We start from the raw sequence: 22174 nt of genomic DNA, 5'->3' as shown, positions 1-22174 counted from the left end.
TCAATTGCCTAAATAAGCCTGGAGGTCTCTATATATGCCCTGCAAGCCATTTTGCCCCTCCCCTGATTGGCAAAAGGCCAAACTCATTTACTCCTTCAGTGAGCAACTTGACATGCATACAATCTTTCAAAGAGATCATATGTGCACCGAGGGGGGAAAAAATCCTCTTTTTACAAATGGTGTGAAATTAAAGTGCCTGTCCCTGCATCCTGCTCTCCTATCATCTGAAGCTATATTTGTTGCTATAAAAAGGTCTCTGTTGTGCAAGTGTCAGCAGAAACCCAAGGGAACTCCAGTGTATAATGAAAAGCAAATTTCTCACTTTGATCCATCCTCTAAATTACACATGTGCAATTGGCAGCCATCACTTTTGGCAGCAGCTCATTCTCACCATTTCACAGTGCCAATCATTCCATGTTGCTAAGGTGCCTCTAATAATTATCTATCATCTACTGCGCTGCACAGTTCAGTCAAGTGTAAAAGCTTATTCTAAACCCCAGCCTAAGCATTAAACACACATTAATTTTGGCACTTGGTGGAATGAAATTTCCACTGCAGCTCTTTCTTATTTCTGATTAATTCTTTGCAAGCTAAGGGAAATGTGCATCTGAGCTCAGGTTTAGAATAATTTTAAAGATGAGTCATTCAGCTACATTGCACAATTTTTTTTAAAAAAAATATGATTTTATGCATCTCAAAGGCAGAAGCAAATGGAAATTAAAACAATTATGTGAATTTATGTGGAAATGTGTTTAAGAAGTGATCCACCTAAAACAACATTTATTTCACTGGTTTTTTTTCTTTGAAACCTTGGAAGGTATTAGCAAGGAACTAAATAAAAAAGGGAAACTTTTTGTAAAAAGATCCCAGATGTTTTACATGAAACACAAATCTATACATCACAATTCATCATGAAATATCACCCCTAGATATTTCATGTTGGACATATTAAGAACATTATTGTTATTTTTAAACATTTATTTATTTATTTATAAACCCAGCATATATCTTCCATATTAAAACTTCCAAGGACCATAACAACAAAGTTATGAAACTGCAAATTAAAACACATAACAGTAGGGGTTATGCACACTTAGCTAAAAATATAAGTACAGTAGCAGTATGTGTACACATAGCCACATAGAAGTATATATATTTATATTCGTTCTATTATATTCTACCATTTTAAATATCTCTGCAAAGTTTATTTTAGATTTAGCTGCACAAATAAAACCACAATAGTTCTGTGATAGTCAATTTTCAATAAATGAATGAACGACACACAACTAGCAAGAAAACTGTAACTCTCCTACACACAAAGCAGCAAAAGGTATTTGTGGTGTGTTAACTACCCTACTGGTTCTTCCAATAAATAGATGGATGCTCTTCCTCAGAAGCACTTCCCAGACGCACAGAGAAAGGGCAAAGCTTCATCAACAAGTGATTGATTAGAAATGGGTTCAACAGAACTTTCTTTTCTGCCCATCCCAATAAGTTCCTAGCTTGCAAAGTAAATATTCCAGAGTCCTAGGGAGAAGAGAGTTGTCTGGGTGCATATATGGGAGGAATGCATCGTCCTCCCTTTGTAGTAATGAGTGATGCACTGAAGTGCACATGCAGTCATGATTAGGGGAAAAGGAAAGAGGACTCCATTGAGTTCCATGCTGATCCCTGCCACTGCATTCTTAGCTGCACTCATGGAGGGAAGAATTGTGTTAACGTTTCTTAAATACTTAACAAAATATTTTATCAATATGCCTTAGAATTTTCAAAAGGGCAGGGGCAAGGACATGCAATCCTTTGATTTCTTTTTAATATTTCTATACCAAAGTCTAATTAAAATGAACTGTACAAGAGGCAAACAAATTTGGTATTATATACTCCATGGTTCACTGTGCTTTCCTGATTCCACATCTCTCTTTTGTATAGGAAAAAGAAATACTAAAGAGTGGCAAAGACCTCCCTCCCTTGCTCTGACCATCCCGGCTACAGTGAACAGCAACAGCTTGAGTTTTCACTGCTCAGAGGAACCACAGGTCTGCAATTGAGCCCAAGATCCATGAAGAAATAAATAGTTATAACCTTTGAACACCTTGAAAAATTTAGAAGAGTAATTTGGGAGGAGTTTCACCTTTGTGGCATCTAATAGAGACAGCCTCGGGTTTCACTTGGCCATATCATGATGACAAGGTAAACTTATTCTTTGCCGTATACCTATGACTTATTCATGATTTTGCTCACTGAGGCTGAATTTTCCTGTTGTACCAGAGTGAACAGTATGTGCTATGTGTATATCTGCACTGTATTCACAGAGATGCCACACTCTGTTTAATATCACCCTTCCATATTTGATTCTCTCTCTATCTATATACCTCTATATATGAAGTGCTATTTTTCCTATAAAAAGAGGTGTTGGAACTCACCATGAACTCCTCCCTTGTTCTCTTGTAATGGCAATGGCGGCCACCCAAGAGATGCTAGAATTGAATTCCAGTGAGTTCCAGCCGAAAAATAGCCCTGTATATATTACTTTAAAAAAACCATGTTGCCATATTTCCTTAGACTTCTTACAATGTAGAAAATATGTGCAATGGGCACATGAGAACAAATAATATAAACAGTTACTTAATACAACTGGTGTTTTGTGATTGTTATTTTACTCACTTTTGGTGAAATAAGCAGGTATGAGCACACCTTTGTACCTCTAGATTATGAGGTGCTGACATGTTTGTTATTATTTTTTAAGGAATATTAGTGGGTGCACTAGCAGTTCCAAAAGAGCACTGATATGTGGTTAGCAATCAACAGAAAACATAGTGTTTGCTGCCTGTGAGGTACAAACTGTTCTGGACCTGGGTCCATGTTCATAGCCCCAACAAGCAGTCAACATTGGTTACTACCTGCCAGTAGCACAACATATAAAATTGCTGCATAAGGGTGCTTGTATGAACTTGGGTAAGAGTCCTCATGTATGACATCATTTAAGCCATTTGTTGCTCTAAGACAGGATCAGATTTGAGTAAATGCATAAATGAATGGAGTAGAATTGGGTAGAATCCATAACAGCTTACTGAATGCAGTGACTGCATCATCATTTGAAATGGAATTCCCCTTATTTACTTATATTTAATTGTTTTCAATTAACTACATTTTTAGGCTGCCCAGTGGCAAAAAAAGTTTCCTGGCAAGCTTATAATAAATGTTAAAAACTTCAAATACACCGATAAAATCGTAAGACCACCACAGAATTAAACTGGCACAAAATAGGTTTCCAGCAAAACCCTTCAACAAGATCTTAAAACTTCAATAAATATACGTAATCACTAAAAGTTTTTTAAGATCACTATAGTTAAACCTGGGGAAATGAAAAGGTATGTACATGGTGCCAAAAAACAAACAAACCATGAAGGCACAAGGTGAGGCAAGCCTTTGTGGGGACAATATTGCATGACCACGGTGCCATCACTGAAAAGGCCCTCTTCCAAGAAGCAACCTGCAACAAGGCCTCCAGACAAGTGCCTCAGATGAAGATCTTAAGATCTGGGTAGGTATACTTCAGTCATTTTCTTTAATTCAACCTTACCTGGGTAATGCAAGCTCCAGTGAAAGCAACGATCACGGCCACCACATTTACTGTGAGCTGGAACTGCAGGAACTTGGAAATACTGTCATAGACATTACGACCCCACATTACAGCTTTCACAATGCTGCTAAAGTTATCGTCGGTCAGGATAATATCTGAGGCTTCCTTTGCGACATCAGTTCCTGCAATACCCTGAAAAATGTAGAAGACATATCAAGAATAACTTACGGTACTAGAATGAGAAACAGTGTTTCAATAAGGAATAGCACTTTCAGAAGAGAGGTAACTTAAATTGGCTGTTAATAAATAAAACGAGCCAGGAACCAAAGAACCATTAAACTGGTTAGCCTGGTCAAAACTTTAGGAGACTTTAGACTTGTTTTCCTCAACAGCAGTTTTTATGCTGGATAGATATTGAACCAATTTGGAAATGTTTTCAATAGCAGTTCGTAATATGGCAAATCTAAAATTCAGTTAGATCTCAATATAGGAATTTGACATCACGCTGTCAATGGGCATACTTAAGACAATCAATTCAGCTGAAGTAACAGCAATACATCAACTGACAGATTGCCTACAAGCCTACTCCCAGGGAAATGATGGCACCAAAACAGCAGCAGACTGGGTGTGAACAGTCTCATAAAATGGTGAATATATTTATCATTAGAGGGAGTTTCACGGAATATTTTACCCCACCTCAGCCCACCCCACTACTGAATGCGCTACTTCAACCCCAAAATTGAAACTATTGAATATTCTGGGCAGTCCTTAAAAGGAGCATGTTCTTAAATGTACCATTGCAAAGCCAACATCAGCTTTCTTAAGTGCTGGTCCATCATTAGTTCCATCACCAGTCACTGCTACAACCTGCCTCTGCTCCACTTGAGTGCTGTCAATAATACCTGTAAAATATTGCAATGAATTTTAAGAAACTGTGTGGTTGCATGAAAGTATGGTGGATTTTAAAAAAAACAGTCTGATGCTGTAATCTGCATGTTCATATGGGAAGAAGCATCTTGACAGGTGGACAAACTTTTTACAATCCTTAAAATTGTGTACATCAATCCACATGTTCCAGCATACCAATCTACTTGATTTAACTACATCGTACCTTTCATATAGCATCCTTTTCACACATAGCTCAATGTGCTACCCTATTTCTTCTTTCTCCCCCCCTTATTAAGCGTTGTCTTCTCAATTCACCTTTGCTCTCTTTTCTTTCCCAGCTTCTAAGAACTGGTGGCACTTATAGAACCCACTGCTGAAGCTAAATGTTAATCTCATTTCTAGGGTGCATACATTGCTACTGTGAGGGCAGAAGTGGTTTTCCAAAGTTATTATTTATATTGAATTGGAAACCTTTTTCAGCTGGAGCACCACGTTCCCTTGTGGGCAAGCTTCCAGGGTGACATGCCAGTGGCAGGCAGGTCTAGAGGCAAGCATGGGTGGAGCAATGACTGTAGATTTACATTTGTATAGTAGGCCAGTTTCTATACATGCTCACACATCATTATCTTCCATCTAGGCATTCAATAGGCATTATCAGAGCTCACCTCTAGCCACCAGACCTGAAGGCCCATCCCCCTCAGTTTATATACATGAAAAGCCATTGTATAACAAATGGCTGAATGAATTTTTACAATTACAGAACAATGAAGGTTATATGAAAAAATATTATTCAGAGTTTTATTTTTATTTTTATTTTTTAAAAAAACCAAACAGTCCAGTCCTTAAACTCTGAGTATTAATAGGTTTCAAATGCCTCACACCATCAGCATGATTTCACAAAATGTTATGGTGATGGTGTAACAAGCATTCAGAGAAAGGTGCTCATTTCTGAGGTGCTCATATCTACCACTTGAGCTTAACATTTATTGAGGGATCCATTAAGCACTCCAATGATCCAGATAATACAAAGTTCATAAAAACCTAACTGCTATTTATATGCAAACATTTAGTTGGAGGCTATATTGAGGTCAAAACTCATACAGATTTATTGGGATTTTGAGTATGTTCAAAGAAATTACAAATGTATCCATCTAACAGCAAATACTAAACACTGCTTTAAACATACTTTTGAGCCAAGATACCATTTTCAATATTTTATTAATTAAATATGGTAAGCAGACCATTTTACTCCTCAAAGAGGAATGAAAAGTTAACACCATTAATGATGAATGAAGGAGACCTTATATTATGCTAAATGTGGTGCCCCTCTGGCAACTGTGTATCATTAAATGTTCAATATAGAAGAAGGGTTGCTTTGTATCTTATATTTCTTTCAGCTCTAGAGTATTTCTTATGCATCAAAGCTGAGACCCTGGTTTGTCCTTCAGGAAAACACACATTCAGTCAAAGCTAGTTAATTTCATATTAACTTTGAAGGGACTACAGAAATACAAAAGCTAAAAAACCTCCCAAGCAAGTTCTTCTTCCACTACAGTGGCTATTTAACACACACACACAACCCCCTCCCCCCCCCAAATACTCCTTGTTCAGAGTTCTCACTGCAGCTCTAACTGTAGTTATATAGGACATTCGGGGCCGCTTTATTTCTGTCAGATTCATATCCTGCACATGTAAACAACCCTGTTATGATTTAAGTGTCTACAGTGCCTCAACTTTGTTGACTGTGTTTTTTCTACAAAATAATTCATTTTACTCCCAGTCTATAATATCCAAATGAGCAATCCCAGAATATTTATTTACGTTGCTTTAGAATACATTTTGTTTTAAGCTGACTACAAGACTACCTAGTCTAATCCTGAGAGATGCTGTGGGCACAAACACTTTAATTGGATTTCTGACATGAGAATGTTGGGCTTCTAGGAACATTCATCTGCGTATCTTCACAAGGATCATTTTACAGCAGACAGCTTGCTCCCTGGTTGCACAGAGAAATGAGAAAGCCACACACTAGACTTATTACTGGTAGTGCCAGTACTATGATTATCATTAATTTATAGAACACTATCAATGTATGGTGCACTTTACAAAGCAACATAAGCAATAAGGCAGATCAGCTGTGGGAAACACAACAAAGGAAGGGAGGGAGGAATTGAGAGACGTGAGGAAGAGGAAAAGAACACCAGCTATGCAGTTAACCTCCTTTACCTTCATTTTAGTTGGTAAGACTAAAAGGTTAAAGGAAATTCTTATCAAAAGAGTTAATGTTGCACTGTGTCGTTTTAAACAAAGTGTATTGATATGTAGGAAACTGTAGTGATATATTTTATTACTACTACTACTACGACTACTATTACAATTTGTTACCCACCCTTCTCTCTAGGTCTTAGGGTGAGTTACAATTAAAACACAACATTAATATTGAAACATGACATTAAAAACAGTTTAAAACAACTAAATCTACAGAATTATATATGTAATCACAGAAGGGCATATATATATATATGCGCGCATTAGTGATGCTGTATGTATATGGGTAAATTTGCATTCACCTTTGACTAAAGTGTGCTTATCAGTGGGAGATGAACGAGCAAGGACACGAAGTTTTGGCCATATCTTGTCAATGCGTTCCTGTTCAATCTGAAAGAAATAAGGATGATACATTTGTCAGTCTTTCGGAAACCTTTCCACCACCATGTACCCTTTAGAATAAATGTCACTTTAAGGTTAACTTGTTTCCCACCTGACATTGCTAATACTTAAACAACTACAAGGGCTTCCTAGGGTTTTCTGCTGCTCTCATCCTCTGCTATGCTGCGCTCTCTGATTTATGATAGCCTATTAAAGAAATATTTGTTCCCCAATCAAATTACTATGCTCCATATTGTCATTTTCACCTGAGTAACAGTATAATGTCACTTTCAAGAAGTCATGTTGCTTTCGGTGCCTTTGCAAATATATTTCTGACCTCTATCATCTGTCTTTCCTGAACCAGCTGCTACATCAGCCCTTTATATGAAAAGAAACTTTTCATATTCTCACTAAATGTAAATGATTGAACACACAGTAAACAAGCACTGACATGTTTATATTACCACTTCTAAAAATATTAATGCACTTTAGGGACGTAGTGAGGATACTGGGTTGTCAAGCATTTTTTGGCACATTTGTTGAGCAAATCGGACATTTTAACTGATTATAGAAAATTCCACCCCAATGCTGTTTTTGACTGATGCATCCCAGATATATCTGGGAAATTCCGGACACATGGCAGCCCTAGCATATAACATATGGCATTCAAGGCTAATACAAACCATGAATTAGCACAAATATATAAGTGTGTAGGCTGCTTTGCTCCTCCTCTGGACCTGTTGCTGCTGTGCTTCTGTGAGCTAAGACTTGGCTTAGCATGTCATCTGAAACTGGGCTCATAGCTTATTTCCTCCAAACCATGAGCTCTAAACCAAGGACAAACCTCAACTTCAGCTCATGGTTTGTCTGTAGCAAGGCAAACCCGGTTTGGACGACATAGCAACACAGAAGGACCAGAGGAGGAGAAAAGTGGCCACGATCTGCTAGCTTTTTAAAGACATAAAATCTTTAAAAGAGTACCATCTCTCCCATTTGGAAAAAAGGAAGAACGTGAGGAACAGCGCAGCACAAGACAAATATGACAGGTTTTGTAACTATTTTATAGAATATTGTATGTTTTGTCCTGACATGACTTACATCTCCTTTCTCATTTCGGATCCTTCGGTTAAACTCTTTCCCCTCAATGCAGAGGAAATCTTCTCCAGGGTGAATTATCCCACACTTTATTGCAATAGCACGAGCTGTATTGATGTTGTCCCCTGTGACCATACGGACTGTAATTCCTGCTCGTTGACACTTTCTTATGGCTTCTGGGACCTAAAACAGTGAGATGTAATGGAGGGGGAAGTATCAAAAACAAGCTGATCCTGATCAGATTTTTATTATAGCAGCAAGAGTACTGTGAGACCAATAGAGATTGGTTTTCTAACAACTCCAAAAGAAGCATGATGGAGATATAGGGAACACAAGTAAGATCATTTCTTCCTACAACAACTTATACAAGAGACAAATTTGAAATTGTTATTAACTTAATGTTCCATCCAACCTGTTATGACTGTCCAAGATGTTTTCCTGATGAAATATAGCAAAATATAATTACATGTATAGAAACTGACCAAACTGACAGTTCAATCATACTTCAATACTAATGACAGGTTAGGTCTTGTGGGCAGCAGGCTGGCTTAGGGGATGTTTGGCAGGTCACATGGCACACATAGGTTTGTCCTCCCAACACTTTGCCACTGCTCCCTGCTTATGGAATGGCCAACCCTAATAAGTTTCTGCTTGCAGAATATGCTGTATTCCTGCTATTGGTTTAGGTGGTCATGCAACTCTTTTATAGGCATTAGAAACAACTAAAAACCTAATGAAACATTCCCAAAAGGGACTGAAAGCCTCTTATGCAGCTATGAATTGAAAATAAAGGTTCATAATGGAATACTACCCTAACAGCACCTAACAGTAGATATATATGTTACATCTCACAATTTTAAACCAGCAAATACAAATTCAGCACCGCCTTACCAGATTATCTGAGCTCAGCTATTCTAACAATAGCACCAAGGAGAAAAAGCAATGGGAATGCATGCTCTCTATCTATTCAGTGGCTTAAAAAAAATAAAAATCCCTTGCCAATACTAAAGTCATTATGAATAAGTTATAAGCCTACCAAAGATCACTCAAGGAGAATTTATATTTGAAAATCAGCATTATGTCCTGAAAGCAGATATATTGCTAAAGCTCAACATAATCAATAGGCGGATGGCAGACTGCTTGGAAGCCCTACGTAAGCTGTTCCAAGCTACATGAAGGAAGAGTGTACTAGAGGCATTAGAGATAAACATAAATGTAGTAAATAAATAAGTACCAGTGGAACAGCTTAAGGAAGTTGTGGTACTTTCACAGCATGGATGTAATGGAATCAGTGCTCACATTCTGCTACATATCCACATTCAAGAAGTGTGGATGGGAATTAATGACTGGTAAAGGAAGTGCATTCTGTGCATAATCAGAGTTAGGACTGATACGCTTGTGATACAATCTTGAGAAAAACCAAGTAAAAAATAGGACATTAGCATGAACTTTCACTAACATCTACTGTAGTGTGAGGCACCACACTATAGTTATTTATTAGAACATTTTCACCCACGTCTAAGCCCTCAAAGTTGCTAAGAACCACGGCACATTACATAACATGATATGGCTGAGGTTAGGATATTGCTATGATATATTTTCTTTAAAAGTTAATGTATGAAAAGGTTCATAAAAAGGCAAACAAAAATGATCAAGGGGGTGGATTGCTTCCCCTTTGAGGAAAGACTGCAGTGTTTAGGACTTTTTATCTTAAGAGAAAAGACACGCAAATAGCAACATGATAGAAGTTTATAAAATTATACTTCACATGGAAAAAAATGGACAGAGAAAAGTTTTTATCCCTCTCCCATGGGCATACAATAAAGCCAAATGTTGGAAGATTCGGCATAAAAGAAAGCACCTATTTACACAGCACATAGTTAAACTATTGGACTCACTCCCAGAAAAGGCAATGGTGGCCACCAACCTGGATAACTTTAAAAGAAGATTAGACAAATTCATTAAGAATAAGAATATCAACAGTCCAGTTTGCAGGCTTCCCACTGTGAGAACAGGATATTAGATGGGCCATTGGCATGATCTAGCAGGCTCATCTTAGGTTCTGCTTTAAACAAGAGAAATTAGAAGATGCTCAAGAACTAAGGCAGGCCAGGCTATAAACTCCTGTGTTTTTTTTTAACTGTTCCTAATTCAGATTGTAAAATAATACTTTATGTACATAAAGTATACTTGCCTTGTTTTGGCATTGACAGATAGTGATTCCTAATTAAAGATCTAACTGAAATGATATAATTTTCTTTCCTTTGAAGAAATCATGGTGAATTTTAAACAATAAACAGGTTGCTCCATGACACACAAACTTATCTTCAAATCTTACAACTATACGAGATTGAAAACTAAAACGTCTCCCAATTTTGGGGACATATTAATTGCAAGACAACATGAAGAGAGATGCCTTATAAACTGCATGCTTCCAGTTTTAACTTTCATTTTACTATGATTTTTTCTAATCATTTAAACTAGCACAACCCATCAGCATCCACAACCCAGTTTAGAAACCTAAATAGCTTATATAAAACAACTGTTGATTAATTTTCCAAAAATACTTTTATGAACTTGTAATCCAATGAGCAAACAGAGTATGCAGTAATGAGGCTTCTAGTCCTCCTGCAGAATTTTGTATGTTAAGATCTCCATAGAATATTGATGACTTTTTTATATAAAAGACTGAGGAATGTAATTAACTGTGCTGAATTATCCCTCATGAAGCTCTGTTTAGGCGTTACAGCCTGAATAATACTAAAGGTGCACCAAGAACCCTTTCAAGGTACAACAGAGATCATTAGAACCACAGAACTGAACTTCTGTTAGCAAAGTAGTGCACTAAAAACATTTAATATATGTATATAGCTTTGATGTATGACATGCCATCATTCAATGACTACTGCTATTTAAAACCAAAGGCTCTGCAGACACAGCAGAACTCCATGCACACAGTGGTGCTCCTTCTTCCACTCCTGTCCCCTCCAGACCCCTGTGCACCCTCAAATTTTGGGGGCACATGGGGGAAACAGGTGTCCCGTTGTACCAGCAGAATGCTGCTCACACAGCATTGGATGTGATCCAAAATGTTTTCTTCTATAGAGTAACACAGAAAAGCCGAGAAATTCCTCTTTACATAAATTTGAGCAATCATAATGCCATCCTGGCATTATCACACCTCTCTCAATCCTTGTAAGGCTAATAATATCATGTGGAGAAGCAGCCACAATCCTATGCACAAGAGACATACAGGCATGCAGACAAAGAAGCTAAGCCGTAGGGCGGCAGGGGCCAGTGTGGCTTCTACATAGAAGTTGCCAAAGTCACATTGAAAATCTCTTCAGATTACGACACTTTGCCTGCAGATTTGTTGGCTTTCTTGAGTGAAATCCTATACGTGGCTACTTAAAAGCAAGCCCTACCAAGTTCAAGAAATTTTACTCCCAGGTATATGATTGCTTTAGATGACAATGCTAGGCCCCAGAGGTGGGGTACCTCAGACCCAGGGACTGAATGCAGCCCCCCAGGCCTTTGTATCTGGTCTTCAGAGCTCCAGGCAGGGCACAACTTACTCCTCAGGTCACAACTCCCCCTGCTCAGTGATTTCCTTGAGTGCTTTTACCTGCCTGAAATGTGATCTTTAACTATGATAGTGCCTCTTGCTTGCCTAGATGGAAAGGCAGGTGGGGGGGGGGTGGAATGACAGAGTATGGAGAAACCTCCATCTTCTGTGTGACTGAAATATAGCCTACTGTACATGTTACACCAGTGTTGAAAGGTCTGCATTGGCTCCCTATTACCTACCAAGCCCAATTCAAGGTTTTGTTGTTGATATTTGAAGCCCTAAGCAACTTGGATCCAAGATACTTTGCAGACTGCTTCTCCCAGTACAGACCAATCTGTTCTTTAAGATCTCCCAAGGAGACCCTATTGGTTATTCAGTGACCAGAGGATTCTTCTTGGGATACCTTCCCTCAGGTAATTTGTGAGGCAGAGACAGTAATCACCTTTCAATAACTCTTTTTAAAAAATTACCCAAGTTTTCCTGCACTCTGGTGCTTACCTTTTTACATTTGCTTTGTGCACAGCACAGTTTTATTTGTGATGTAGAGTTATGTTTCTATCTTGTTTTTTAAATCATGTTTTAAAGGTAATTTTATTGAATGGATTTTTAATATTTTAAGTAGTGCCTTTTAAAAACAGATAAACAACAAGGACTTCCGGGTCGGCGCCATCGCCGAATGGCGGGCTCCCTCCGAGCTCCGGAGGGAGCCTGCTCGGCAGGGGCTGGGTCCTACCGCACCGGCGATGCGGGGACCCTCAAAAACCACGGCCACGGAGGCCGTGGACATGGAGACTCGGCTGGCACCGTCAGCGCCCTCTCGATTCGTGAAGGAGCCTTTTTAAAGGCTACGGATCGGGTGCCGGGGAGGAGCGTGGTGCTTTGAGTCCTCTGCTATCCCTGCCGAGCGCAGCCGCATGCCATCCGGCGGAGAGCGCTGACTTCTTCTATTGAAAATTTGGACCCAAAAAAAGAACCCGTGAGTAATTGGAATATGGATTAAAAAGAGGGATAAATTTTTAGAATTTGGAGCGAACGGGGGAGGTGGAAAAAAGGAAGTCAGCCCCCCCCCCAAATTGTAGAAGAGCCAAAACAAAGGACTGGATAACTAAGATCGAGAGGAACCTTATCTTGCCGAACTAGCAACTTCGCGAGGGAAATTTATAAGATTGAGCTGGAGGAGAAAAGTGGAATTCGTATTAAAAAGCAACCCCCCCGGAATCCCTGGAGCGATTCGTGAAAATGCCTGGAGAAGAATAACGGAGGTTTTGACAGCTGTCAAAGAGCTGTCAAAACGGAAGAATGAAATTGAGACTTTGTTATGAGGACTTTGCCGGTTACATTTGTTATAAATTGGAGATAAATTGTTTCAAATGAGGATTTATAAGTTATTTGGACTGGCGGATGTGATCTGGAAGGGAACTTTGTTATTGTAATCCACCTAGAGGAGCTGAGGGACATTGCATGTGTTTTCGACGGGAAACTTGAACAGTTGGATAGAACTTTTAATCTCCTGGGAAACTGCAGAAATGGAACATTATTTTGTCTACAGAGGCCTACACTTTACTGGAAACAATGGATTAATCTGTTGAAAAATGAAAGGAACATGATGTAATGTTTTGCTCCTGAATAACAAGCCTCTGTAGAGACACTAGAAGCCTTTGGAAAAAGAACATTTCTGTGAGGGAACAGGGAAGTAAAAAGGAGGAGAGTGATTGACAAGAACAAGGAAATAACAAGAACTGGACAGAACTGGAGTGGGAACATTTGGGATATCCAGATTTGACAAGCTTATGGATATAAAATTGGAGTTTATACTCCTGGATATAAAAATCTGGATAGAAGAAATGGGCCCCCTTTGATAGACTCCTTCTATGATTGGACATCTGTAATTAAAAAAAAAAAAAAAGACCGGTAAAGAACCAGAGGGATGTGGGTTTAGTGAAATGTGGGTTCATCAGGAAGACATTAGAAGTGGAGGGATAGGAGGAACGCAACAGGGAAAGAGGGGAGGGAAATTTGGAATCCAAAGGTTGTAAAATTATTGTTTGTTTTTATTTTATTTTCATCTGTACTATATTTGAAAGGGGGGAACTCGTGGAAGGGAATAGGTCGACCTTAGGGGATGGAAATTTGGATAAATTGGGTTATTGATGATGAGTGTATTTTGGGAATAAGAATTTGTTGAATATTATTGCTTTTTTGGAAGACTTGGAACACAAGAGGGGGCGGGGAGGGGAAGTCCTGGATATTGGAAAAAGTTTATGAATTGGATTTTATTTGTTTTAATTTGGAAAACCTTAATAAAAATTATTTAAAAAAAATAAAATAAAAACAGATAAACAATGGCATCTGTTGTTCTGCCCACATTTGCCTCTGGAACCACCCACCACTGGCATGCAGCCCCTGGAAGGCTTTCCACAGGGTAATGTGACCTTTGGGGTAAAAAAAAGATTCAGCACTCTTCTGTACACACTTAAGGGTAAAGGTAAAGGGACCCCTGACTATTAAGTCCAATCATGACCGGCTCCGGGATTGCGGCGCTCATCTCGCTTTATTGGCCGAGGGAGCTGGCGTACATCTTCCAGGTCATGTGGCCAGCATGACTAAGCCACTTCTGGTGAACCAGAACAGCGCATGGAAACACCGTTTACCTTCCCACCGGAGTGGTACCTATTTATCTACTTGCACTTTGACGTACTTTCAAACTGCTAGGTTGGCAGGAGCAGGGACCGAGCAACGGGAGCTCACCCCATCACGGGGATTCGAACCACGACCTTCTGATCGGCAAGTCCTAGGCTCTGTGGTTTAACCCACAGAGCCACCCACGTCCCACTTACCCACTTACCTGGAGACAAATCAATGGGGCTCACTTTTGAGTAACTGTATAAAATTGCACTTTTAAGTTTGCCACATTTTTAGATACTGTTGTAAATGCTGCATGGAAGACCAAAGTACATTGGCAGGTCTTAAGAATACAGCCATTTTACCACAGGGAAAAAATGAGGCATTGTCACTTGAGGTCTGCTAGGAAATAAACAGCCAAAGTTCTACCACACACAAAAAACGTCTACCAGAAATTCTTCTCAGCTTTCAGTTGGTCTCAGTCACTCACATAATTAATTTGACAAAACAAAATAAAAAAATTTCTTCCAGTAGCACCTTAAAGACCAACTAAGTTAGTTCTTGGTATGAGCTTTCGTGTGCATGCACACTTCTTCATGCACACTTGGCAGACCAACACGGCTACCAGAAGAAGTGTGCATGCACACGAAAGCTCATACCAAGAACTAACTTAGTTGGTCTTTAAGGTGCTACTGGAAGGAATTTTTTTTTATTTTGTTTTGACTATGGCAGACCAACACGGCTACCTATTTGTAACTATAATTAATTTGACTTAGTAATGTTCCCCCGTGACTTTCTAAATATCAGCTCTGGATGCCCATGTGCAACAAACAACCATAATATTTTATTGTTTAATTTAAAAGAGATGAGAATCGCCTTCCCACTATCCAAATAAATGTGGTTACCTCTTAAGCTGTTAAGAAAGGAAATCATGCCCCTGCATGCCCCTGCATGTGGTACCAGGTGTGAAATCTCCAGAAATATCCCTACTAAAATCCAAAATAGGGTTTGTTTTCTTCAGAAAGTTGCATTCTGAAACAGAATGACGACCTGCATCATTTTGCCCCTTAGGGTAAAAAGCAGCTCAGAGGGGCCATTTCTATAAGAAAAGCACAGAGGAAAAGAAATGTGCTCCCTTCCAGTCAGACTGCAGCATCAAGGCAATTATGGGTTGAACAAATGTTTGCTGTGGGGCATTTTTGACAGATAGGTGGTGCCACCCACCTACAAATCACCTGATGTCATTATGATGCCAAGTGACAACTTCTTAAGGGCTTGTTGTCACTGAAGGCACACTGTCACCCTCAAGCAGCTGTCAGCAAGCCCCACTTAGAAAGGAATAATCAGGAGAGCACTTTAAACTTCTGATAGTTCCTTTGCATCATGTCTTTACTTGCTCCAGGTGTGGGGAAGGTGGACATAGTTTGAGGGAAATGGCCTTGTGAGCCAATTCGGACCCCTATCTAGATCTGTGCACTAGGAGTTCCCCATTGCTGTCCTAGATTCTAGGACTTACTTAAGAGCTACTTAATAAAGTAGCCCTCCTGATGATGAAGAAGAAAGAGAATGTAGGAGGTGGCAGCACTGACATTCAGCAGCAATAAGAATTTCTTTTGTTATTTTTTGTCTTATTCATGCATGTTTTCTACCAAACGTAACTGCAAGTCTTTTAACTCAGACAATTCCTACACATTTCTAATGATTTTAACCACACTGGTCCAAAAATAAATAAAACAGGCTGTGAGATCACCACAAAGTGAAAATCACCAGAGCTACATTGGGAGCTGCTTGTTAGGAGTGACCGGGCTTATGAAGTGGCTGCCACACAACTGTGTTTCATGTGACAACTAGCACATTGCTTCTTCTTCTTTTAAATGAATAAGGTATTACAACTATTTTATTTCACTATCCAAAGGACTGCTTTTGTATTCTATTGTCACAACACATAGACCCATTTCTAGAGAAAGCACAGGCTGTTTTTAAACACCATCTTGGCTTTCACGTTGAAGCTGCATGTATACTTTAGGAAAACTAAGCTGACCGCCTGTCTGCCTATGTCCGTTTCTAAAATCTCTAAGCAGTGTGCAAAAATACAAACATAAAAATATGAAAGTAGTGTAATAAAAATATAGATTAAAAAAAACCCTAGTAATAACAGCATCCAACATAATGGGTCAGGGACTGATTTTTAATGCACAATTCCTAACCCTATTTAATTTAATAGCCTTTCTGTCAATCTTCAGCTTAAGCCAGTGATTCAGCTCTTTTGAGGCAGACTATACTACTAGGCTTCCCCTAGCCTCAATAAGTCTCTTGCCCATACTGCTTTTCCTTTTCCTTCTGCTCCAGACCCCAGCCTTCTTACTTCTGCCTCCTCCTCCTTCTCAGCAGTTTCCTTCAGTCACACACTCTCCCAATACAGTAGCCTATTGATGCTCTGGTCAGCCTACACTTCAACCAATGATATTTAAGCAGCAAAAAATTGTCATTGTCCCCTCATCAGACCACTTTTCCTGTGATCAAGAATCTCTATCTCTAAACACTATGATTGTGCCAGTAACTCTTTGACACCCCAGGAGGAAAGAGAGCTTATCGCCTCCTTTGGAGAGTTACCAGCGATGGAACAACAAGAAATTATAAATAGGCTGGACTCACTTAAACTTCAGCTCCTAAGTATCGCCTGCAACGGAGTTACTATGAATAATACCCACTCTAACTTAGCGGTGCCATGCCCCATGGAGGTGGAAACAACAATCCCCCAATATCCAGCATATAAGGTGCCATCAGCATTGGATGGGAAGGTCCCACTGCTGGAGGCAGACTCTTCTCCTCCCCTTCACACTGGTAACTCATCCCTGCTTTTAATAGACTTATCTGTTCCCTCTGAGATTAACCGATCAAAGAATGAATCTCAGGATAACACTCCCCTGGATAAATCGTCGCCCCTGCACCCCTCCATGCCGGACTTGGAATCAACATACATCGAAGACCATCCACGACCTGAGACGGTAGTGGCCACTCCAAGTCAGGCTTCTCCACCAAAAATCCAAAAATTACGCGAGGAAGACACTATAGTGTCGAGAGTCAACACAGAGTGGACTGAAGACCCAGCAGGACATATAAATCAAATGATCACAAGTGTTTCGGTTAGATCCCCAAAGAGGATGGCTCCAGCGGACTTGGCAGGAGCCTCTTCAGAGCCTAGTTGGGCCCGACAGCTAAAATCGCCAAATATTATCTCTACTCACCAGGATGCTAACTCTTTTCTGCCCCCCAAAAATTCAGGCCCTTGCGACTTGACCGTGCCACAACCGGCTCGCACTAGAGCAAAAGACCCACCACAACCGGCTCGCACCAGAGCAAAAGACCCACCACACCAGGACGTCAACCCTCAGCAAAGGAAAATAACGGACTTCTTTAAGGGAGCGTCCTTGCTGCATAAGAGCTTCCCACAAGAATTTAAATGACGGTTAGCCGGACAACCCAAAAAACCACCAATATCGATCCTCTGTTGGAACATCGCTGGCTGGCGTAGGAAAAAATGTGACCCAGAATTCCAGTCGTATATCAATTCGTTTCATATCATTCTATTGCAAGAAACTTGGGAGGAGGGTGAAATTGTTATAAACGGATTCGACCTTCTATCTCTTCCAGCTTGCCCCTCCCAGAAAGGAGGACGGCCGAAAGGTGGTCTAGTAATTGGTATCTCACTGAAGCTGCATTTCAAATTTTCATTAGTTTTGACTGCTCCCCCCTATGCTTTATCCGGGTTGATGTCAGGGGGGGAAGTATCACTGCTAATCTCCAATGTCTACCTCCCGCCAGGGGGTTCGTCCCTTGAACTGCATGATAGATGGGAAATATTAGAAGATCATTTAGTATCATGCCGAGTTAAATATTCCAATAGCCAATCCTTAATTGGGGGTGACTTTAACGCACGCATAGCAGCAAATTGGGTCGATTTAACTAAAGCTAAATGGTGGTCTGCTCCATGCCTCGACAATTATGATTTGAGACATGCCGTGAGGAGAACCTCAAAAGACTCTAAAGTAAACGAGGCGGGAGTACTTCTTTACCAAATGGCTATTCGCTTAAATCTAGTACCCCTGAATGGTTGCTGCCCTCCCGATATACCGGGGGAGTATACCCACCTAGGCATAAAATCAAACAGTGTACTAGATTACCTTTTAGCCTCGAGTGATCTGATGCCGAAAGCTCTCTCTTTTAAGATTGACAATATTCAGTTCAGTGACCACCTTCCACTTGCTGCTATGTTTGACCTAGACTGGCACGGGGACGAGTACAGTCATCCAACTCAATTAGACACTAACACAGAAAACCCGGTAGAGGGCATTAATACAGCATTACGAGTGAAGGGTATAAAGTGGTCTGTAACGCAGGCTCAAAAATATTCTCAATTTTTTCAGCAGGAGATCATACAAACCTATTCAGCCCTTGACATAACCTCATATGAACACGATCAAACTATTAATCTATTTGCCAATCTGTTGAATGACCTTACGTCATTCTTTACTGTCCCAACCCACCAGGTAAATCGGGCCCACTCCAAAACAGGTGCACTGTGGTTTAACCGTAATTGCAAACAAGCCAAACAACATCTTTGTGCTATTTATAATGATTACAAATCCTCAGGGGCGACTATGCTTCCCAAGGAGTACTATCAGGCAAAATCAGCTTACAAATATGTGCAAAAAAAGGCCAAACAGGAATGGCAACTGAACCGCTGGCATGCACTTATAGCTGCCTCAAATACCGGTAATTCCCGAAAATTCTGGCTGTTGGTTAACAGAAAATCTAAAAGTTACCCACTAACCGTTATCCCTGCCCCAGTTTGGGAATCACTTCTAAGGAACTATTTTGCCTTACCAGACCTTAATATTAATACAATCGATGGATCCTATGAGCAGCTCCCGCTTTGGCCACCCACTGACCCGGAAGAAATCCACGGACTCATTTCCAATCTCAAAGTTGGAAAGGCCCCCGGTCCCGACCTAGTCCCGGCGGAAGCTATAAAACTTCATGCACACTGGTGGGCGAAAATCCTGGCCGTTACTTTTGATGCCGTAAACAACAGTGGGAAGGTTCCAAGAATATGGAAGGATGCGATTATTATTCCAATCCATAAAAAGGGCTCAACAGATGACCCGGGAAATTACAGGAATATCAGCTTATTGTCAACAATTGGGAAAATATATGCACGGTTCTTGTTAACTAAGCTTACTAAGTGGGCCGAAGAGAACAACCTGATTGGGCCTGAACAGGCTGGTTTTAGACCGAATCAGTCAGCGGTTGAGCATGTCTTAGTTTTATACCACCTTGCCCGGAAATATTCCGCCCCAAATAGAGGCCAACTTTGTGCAGCCTTTATTGATTTAAAGGCCGCTTTTGACAGCATCCCCAGGGGATTACTTTGGGGGAAATTAGCACGATGGGGAATAGACAAAAGACTTTTGTGGCTAATAACTAAATTGCATGACGGATCAGCCGCAAGGGTGAGAATCACTCCGGCCAGTGACCTCTCAAATTCAGTAACCATCAATAGAGGTGTCCGTCAAGGATGTATCCTTGCTCCGACCCTTTTTAATCTATTTATAAGTGATATGAGGGCGCCTCTGATAGATTCTCAAGAAACGATCCATGCCCCTCGCCTTGCCCAATATCGTTGCCCCCTTCTACTCTACGCAGACGACGCAGTGATCCTATCTTTCTCAAGAGTAGGCCTTAGGAGGGCACTGAAAATTTTTGATGCTTACTGCAAATCAAACTTTCTTACAATTAATCATGCCAAGTCCAAAGTTTTAATTTTCACCAAGAGTCGAAAAACCTATAATTGGAGAATAGACGGAAAAGCCATCGACCAAGTCTTTAAATTTCAATACTTGGGAGTCCTTCTCCAACACAACATGGGCTGGAAGGTCCATCTGGCATATGTATTAAATAGAGCTAAAGCCCTTTCCTTTGCGCTACTGCGTTTTTTCTTTTCAGATGGGGCTTTCCATATTCCATCAGTGTTAAAAGTTTTCAAGGCAAAGGTGATTGCAACAATAGCATATGCAATCCCAATATGGGGGTCCTTTGTTAATCTAACCCAATTGGAGGTAATCCAAAACCAGCTGCTAAGAAGGTTGCTAAAATTACCCAGGTGTGTAGGCAATACTGCTATACGTCTCGAACTAAATATTGCATCTCTAGAAACCTCATTATGGAAATGCATCCTCTGTTACTGGTTGGCATTATGGCACAAACTTCCAAATCTCCACTTGATACAGTGTCTCTGGAGAGACGACTTCCCTAGCCCTTGGGCAAAAATAATACATGGGAAACTTGTGTCCTTAGGGCTATCTCCATCTGAACTACTAAAATTGGATTTAATTTCTGCCAAGAGAATTATAACTCACAAATTAGAGGAGATGGATTTACAATTTAATATTGCGACAGGTGGTGGCACCTGTTCGCCGATAAACCTTGGCTTAACACCACCAACGAAGCTTCCATCTTATTTAACTACCTTATCTGTGGTGATGCACAGGTACGCCTTTATAAAGGCTAGATTCAATGTTTTCCCATCAAATGTGTTGGGTAACAGACTCTCCAACGGACAGATCTTACTCCTCTGTGACTGTAAAAGTGGATCTACAGAATCGTTATATCATATAATCTTCTGTTGTCCTATACATTCGGCTTCACGGTCCAAGTTTCTGGCCCCATATTTATCGAGAATAGCTGACAGACCTCAGGAAGCCCAAATAATATACTTATTAAACGACGAAGACTCAAGTAGATCCCTTGCAGTCGCTAGATACCTGATTAATGTCTTATTTCATAAGAGGAGAAATGGATCACTGTATGACTCTGACAGCTTAGCCAAACTTAAGAACCATCAATAAGTGCCAGAACTAAGACGCATATCCCCCAAAATCTGAGGGATTTGAATTGCGGTCGACATAGAGGGAGCTTATTGTGTATAGTTTACTTAATTGAAGTAAAATTGGTTTTATAGGGGTGTTTTAACTTGGAACTGTTTAAATTGTATTGTTTATGGATAAATTTTGATGTATTGTTTTTAGATATGGGCCAATGGCCGTAATAAACCAATCAATCAATCAATCAATCTCTATCCATCAAGCCAATCCAAAATTCACTTTTATAATCCTCTAACCCAGTATAAAAAGAATCTAGCTTTTACCAGTCCTGTCTAATATAATTAATAGCCAATGGTCAGCTGCCAATGGATACACTGTAATTTAACCTGAACCCTTCTATTACCTTCATATAAAACAAACTTTGTCCCTATAAACAAAATGTGATTTCTCCACATTATGGTGGTTACCTAGGCCTCCAGTAACAAAGATGGATCTATCAGTACCCCAAAATTCAAAAGGCTTCCTTCAGAGTCAGTAAAACCCTATCCAGAACTGGTAAAATCCCATGGGGACACTCATGCACAGAGTCTCCATTTTACCAATCCGCAGCTTAGCAGTGCATCCAGGGACCAATTAAGAACAATCACAGTGTCTCCTGCTTCAGACTGTAATGGCAAGATAGAGCTGGGTGTCATTAGCATGCTGACATTAGGAGAGCAAATATTCTAACAACTGCTTCCAGCAGTTTTGTATCAATATTAAACAGCATTGGGAACAAAATAGCACTCTGTGGCACCCCACATAACAGCTACCAGAAGGTGGACACATAAAAACCAAAGCTATTCTTTGAACCCAACGCTGCAAGTAGGAATGGAAAGACTGCAA

General features: G+C 40.1%; 1 protein-coding gene and 1 long non-coding RNA gene across 16 annotated transcripts in view; one reads left to right on the top strand and one right to left on the bottom strand.

Moving 5' to 3' along the window:
* The window catches only part of LOC309364312, a 768778-nt gene that overhangs the window by 305939 nt on the left and 440665 nt on the right, over nucleotides 1-22174 (top strand). The window lies entirely within an intron of this gene.
* The window catches only part of ATP2B2 (ATPase plasma membrane Ca2+ transporting 2), a 371704-nt gene that overhangs the window by 33358 nt on the left and 316172 nt on the right, over nucleotides 1-22174 (bottom strand). For all 15 annotated transcript variants that reach the window (XM_081901178.1, XM_081901176.1, XM_081901188.1 and 12 more), the window contains 4 exons: nucleotides 8219-8398; nucleotides 7042-7129; nucleotides 4379-4485; nucleotides 3584-3775 (listed from right to left, as the gene is read on the bottom strand). In XM_081901178.1, the coding sequence (XP_081757304.1) occupies nucleotides 3584-3775; nucleotides 4379-4485; nucleotides 7042-7129; nucleotides 8219-8398 (567 nt within the window). The remainder of the gene's footprint in view (nucleotides 1-3583; nucleotides 3776-4378; nucleotides 4486-7041; nucleotides 7130-8218; nucleotides 8399-22174) is intronic.

The sequence above is a fragment of the Podarcis melisellensis genome, assembly GCF_964234715.1.
Source record: "Podarcis melisellensis genome assembly, chromosome: 2".
Taxonomy (NCBI): Eukaryota; Metazoa; Chordata; class Lepidosauria; order Squamata; family Lacertidae; genus Podarcis; species Podarcis melisellensis.
The sequence above is the reverse complement of the archived record's forward strand: the minus strand, read 5'-3'. Positions and strand labels throughout refer to the sequence as shown.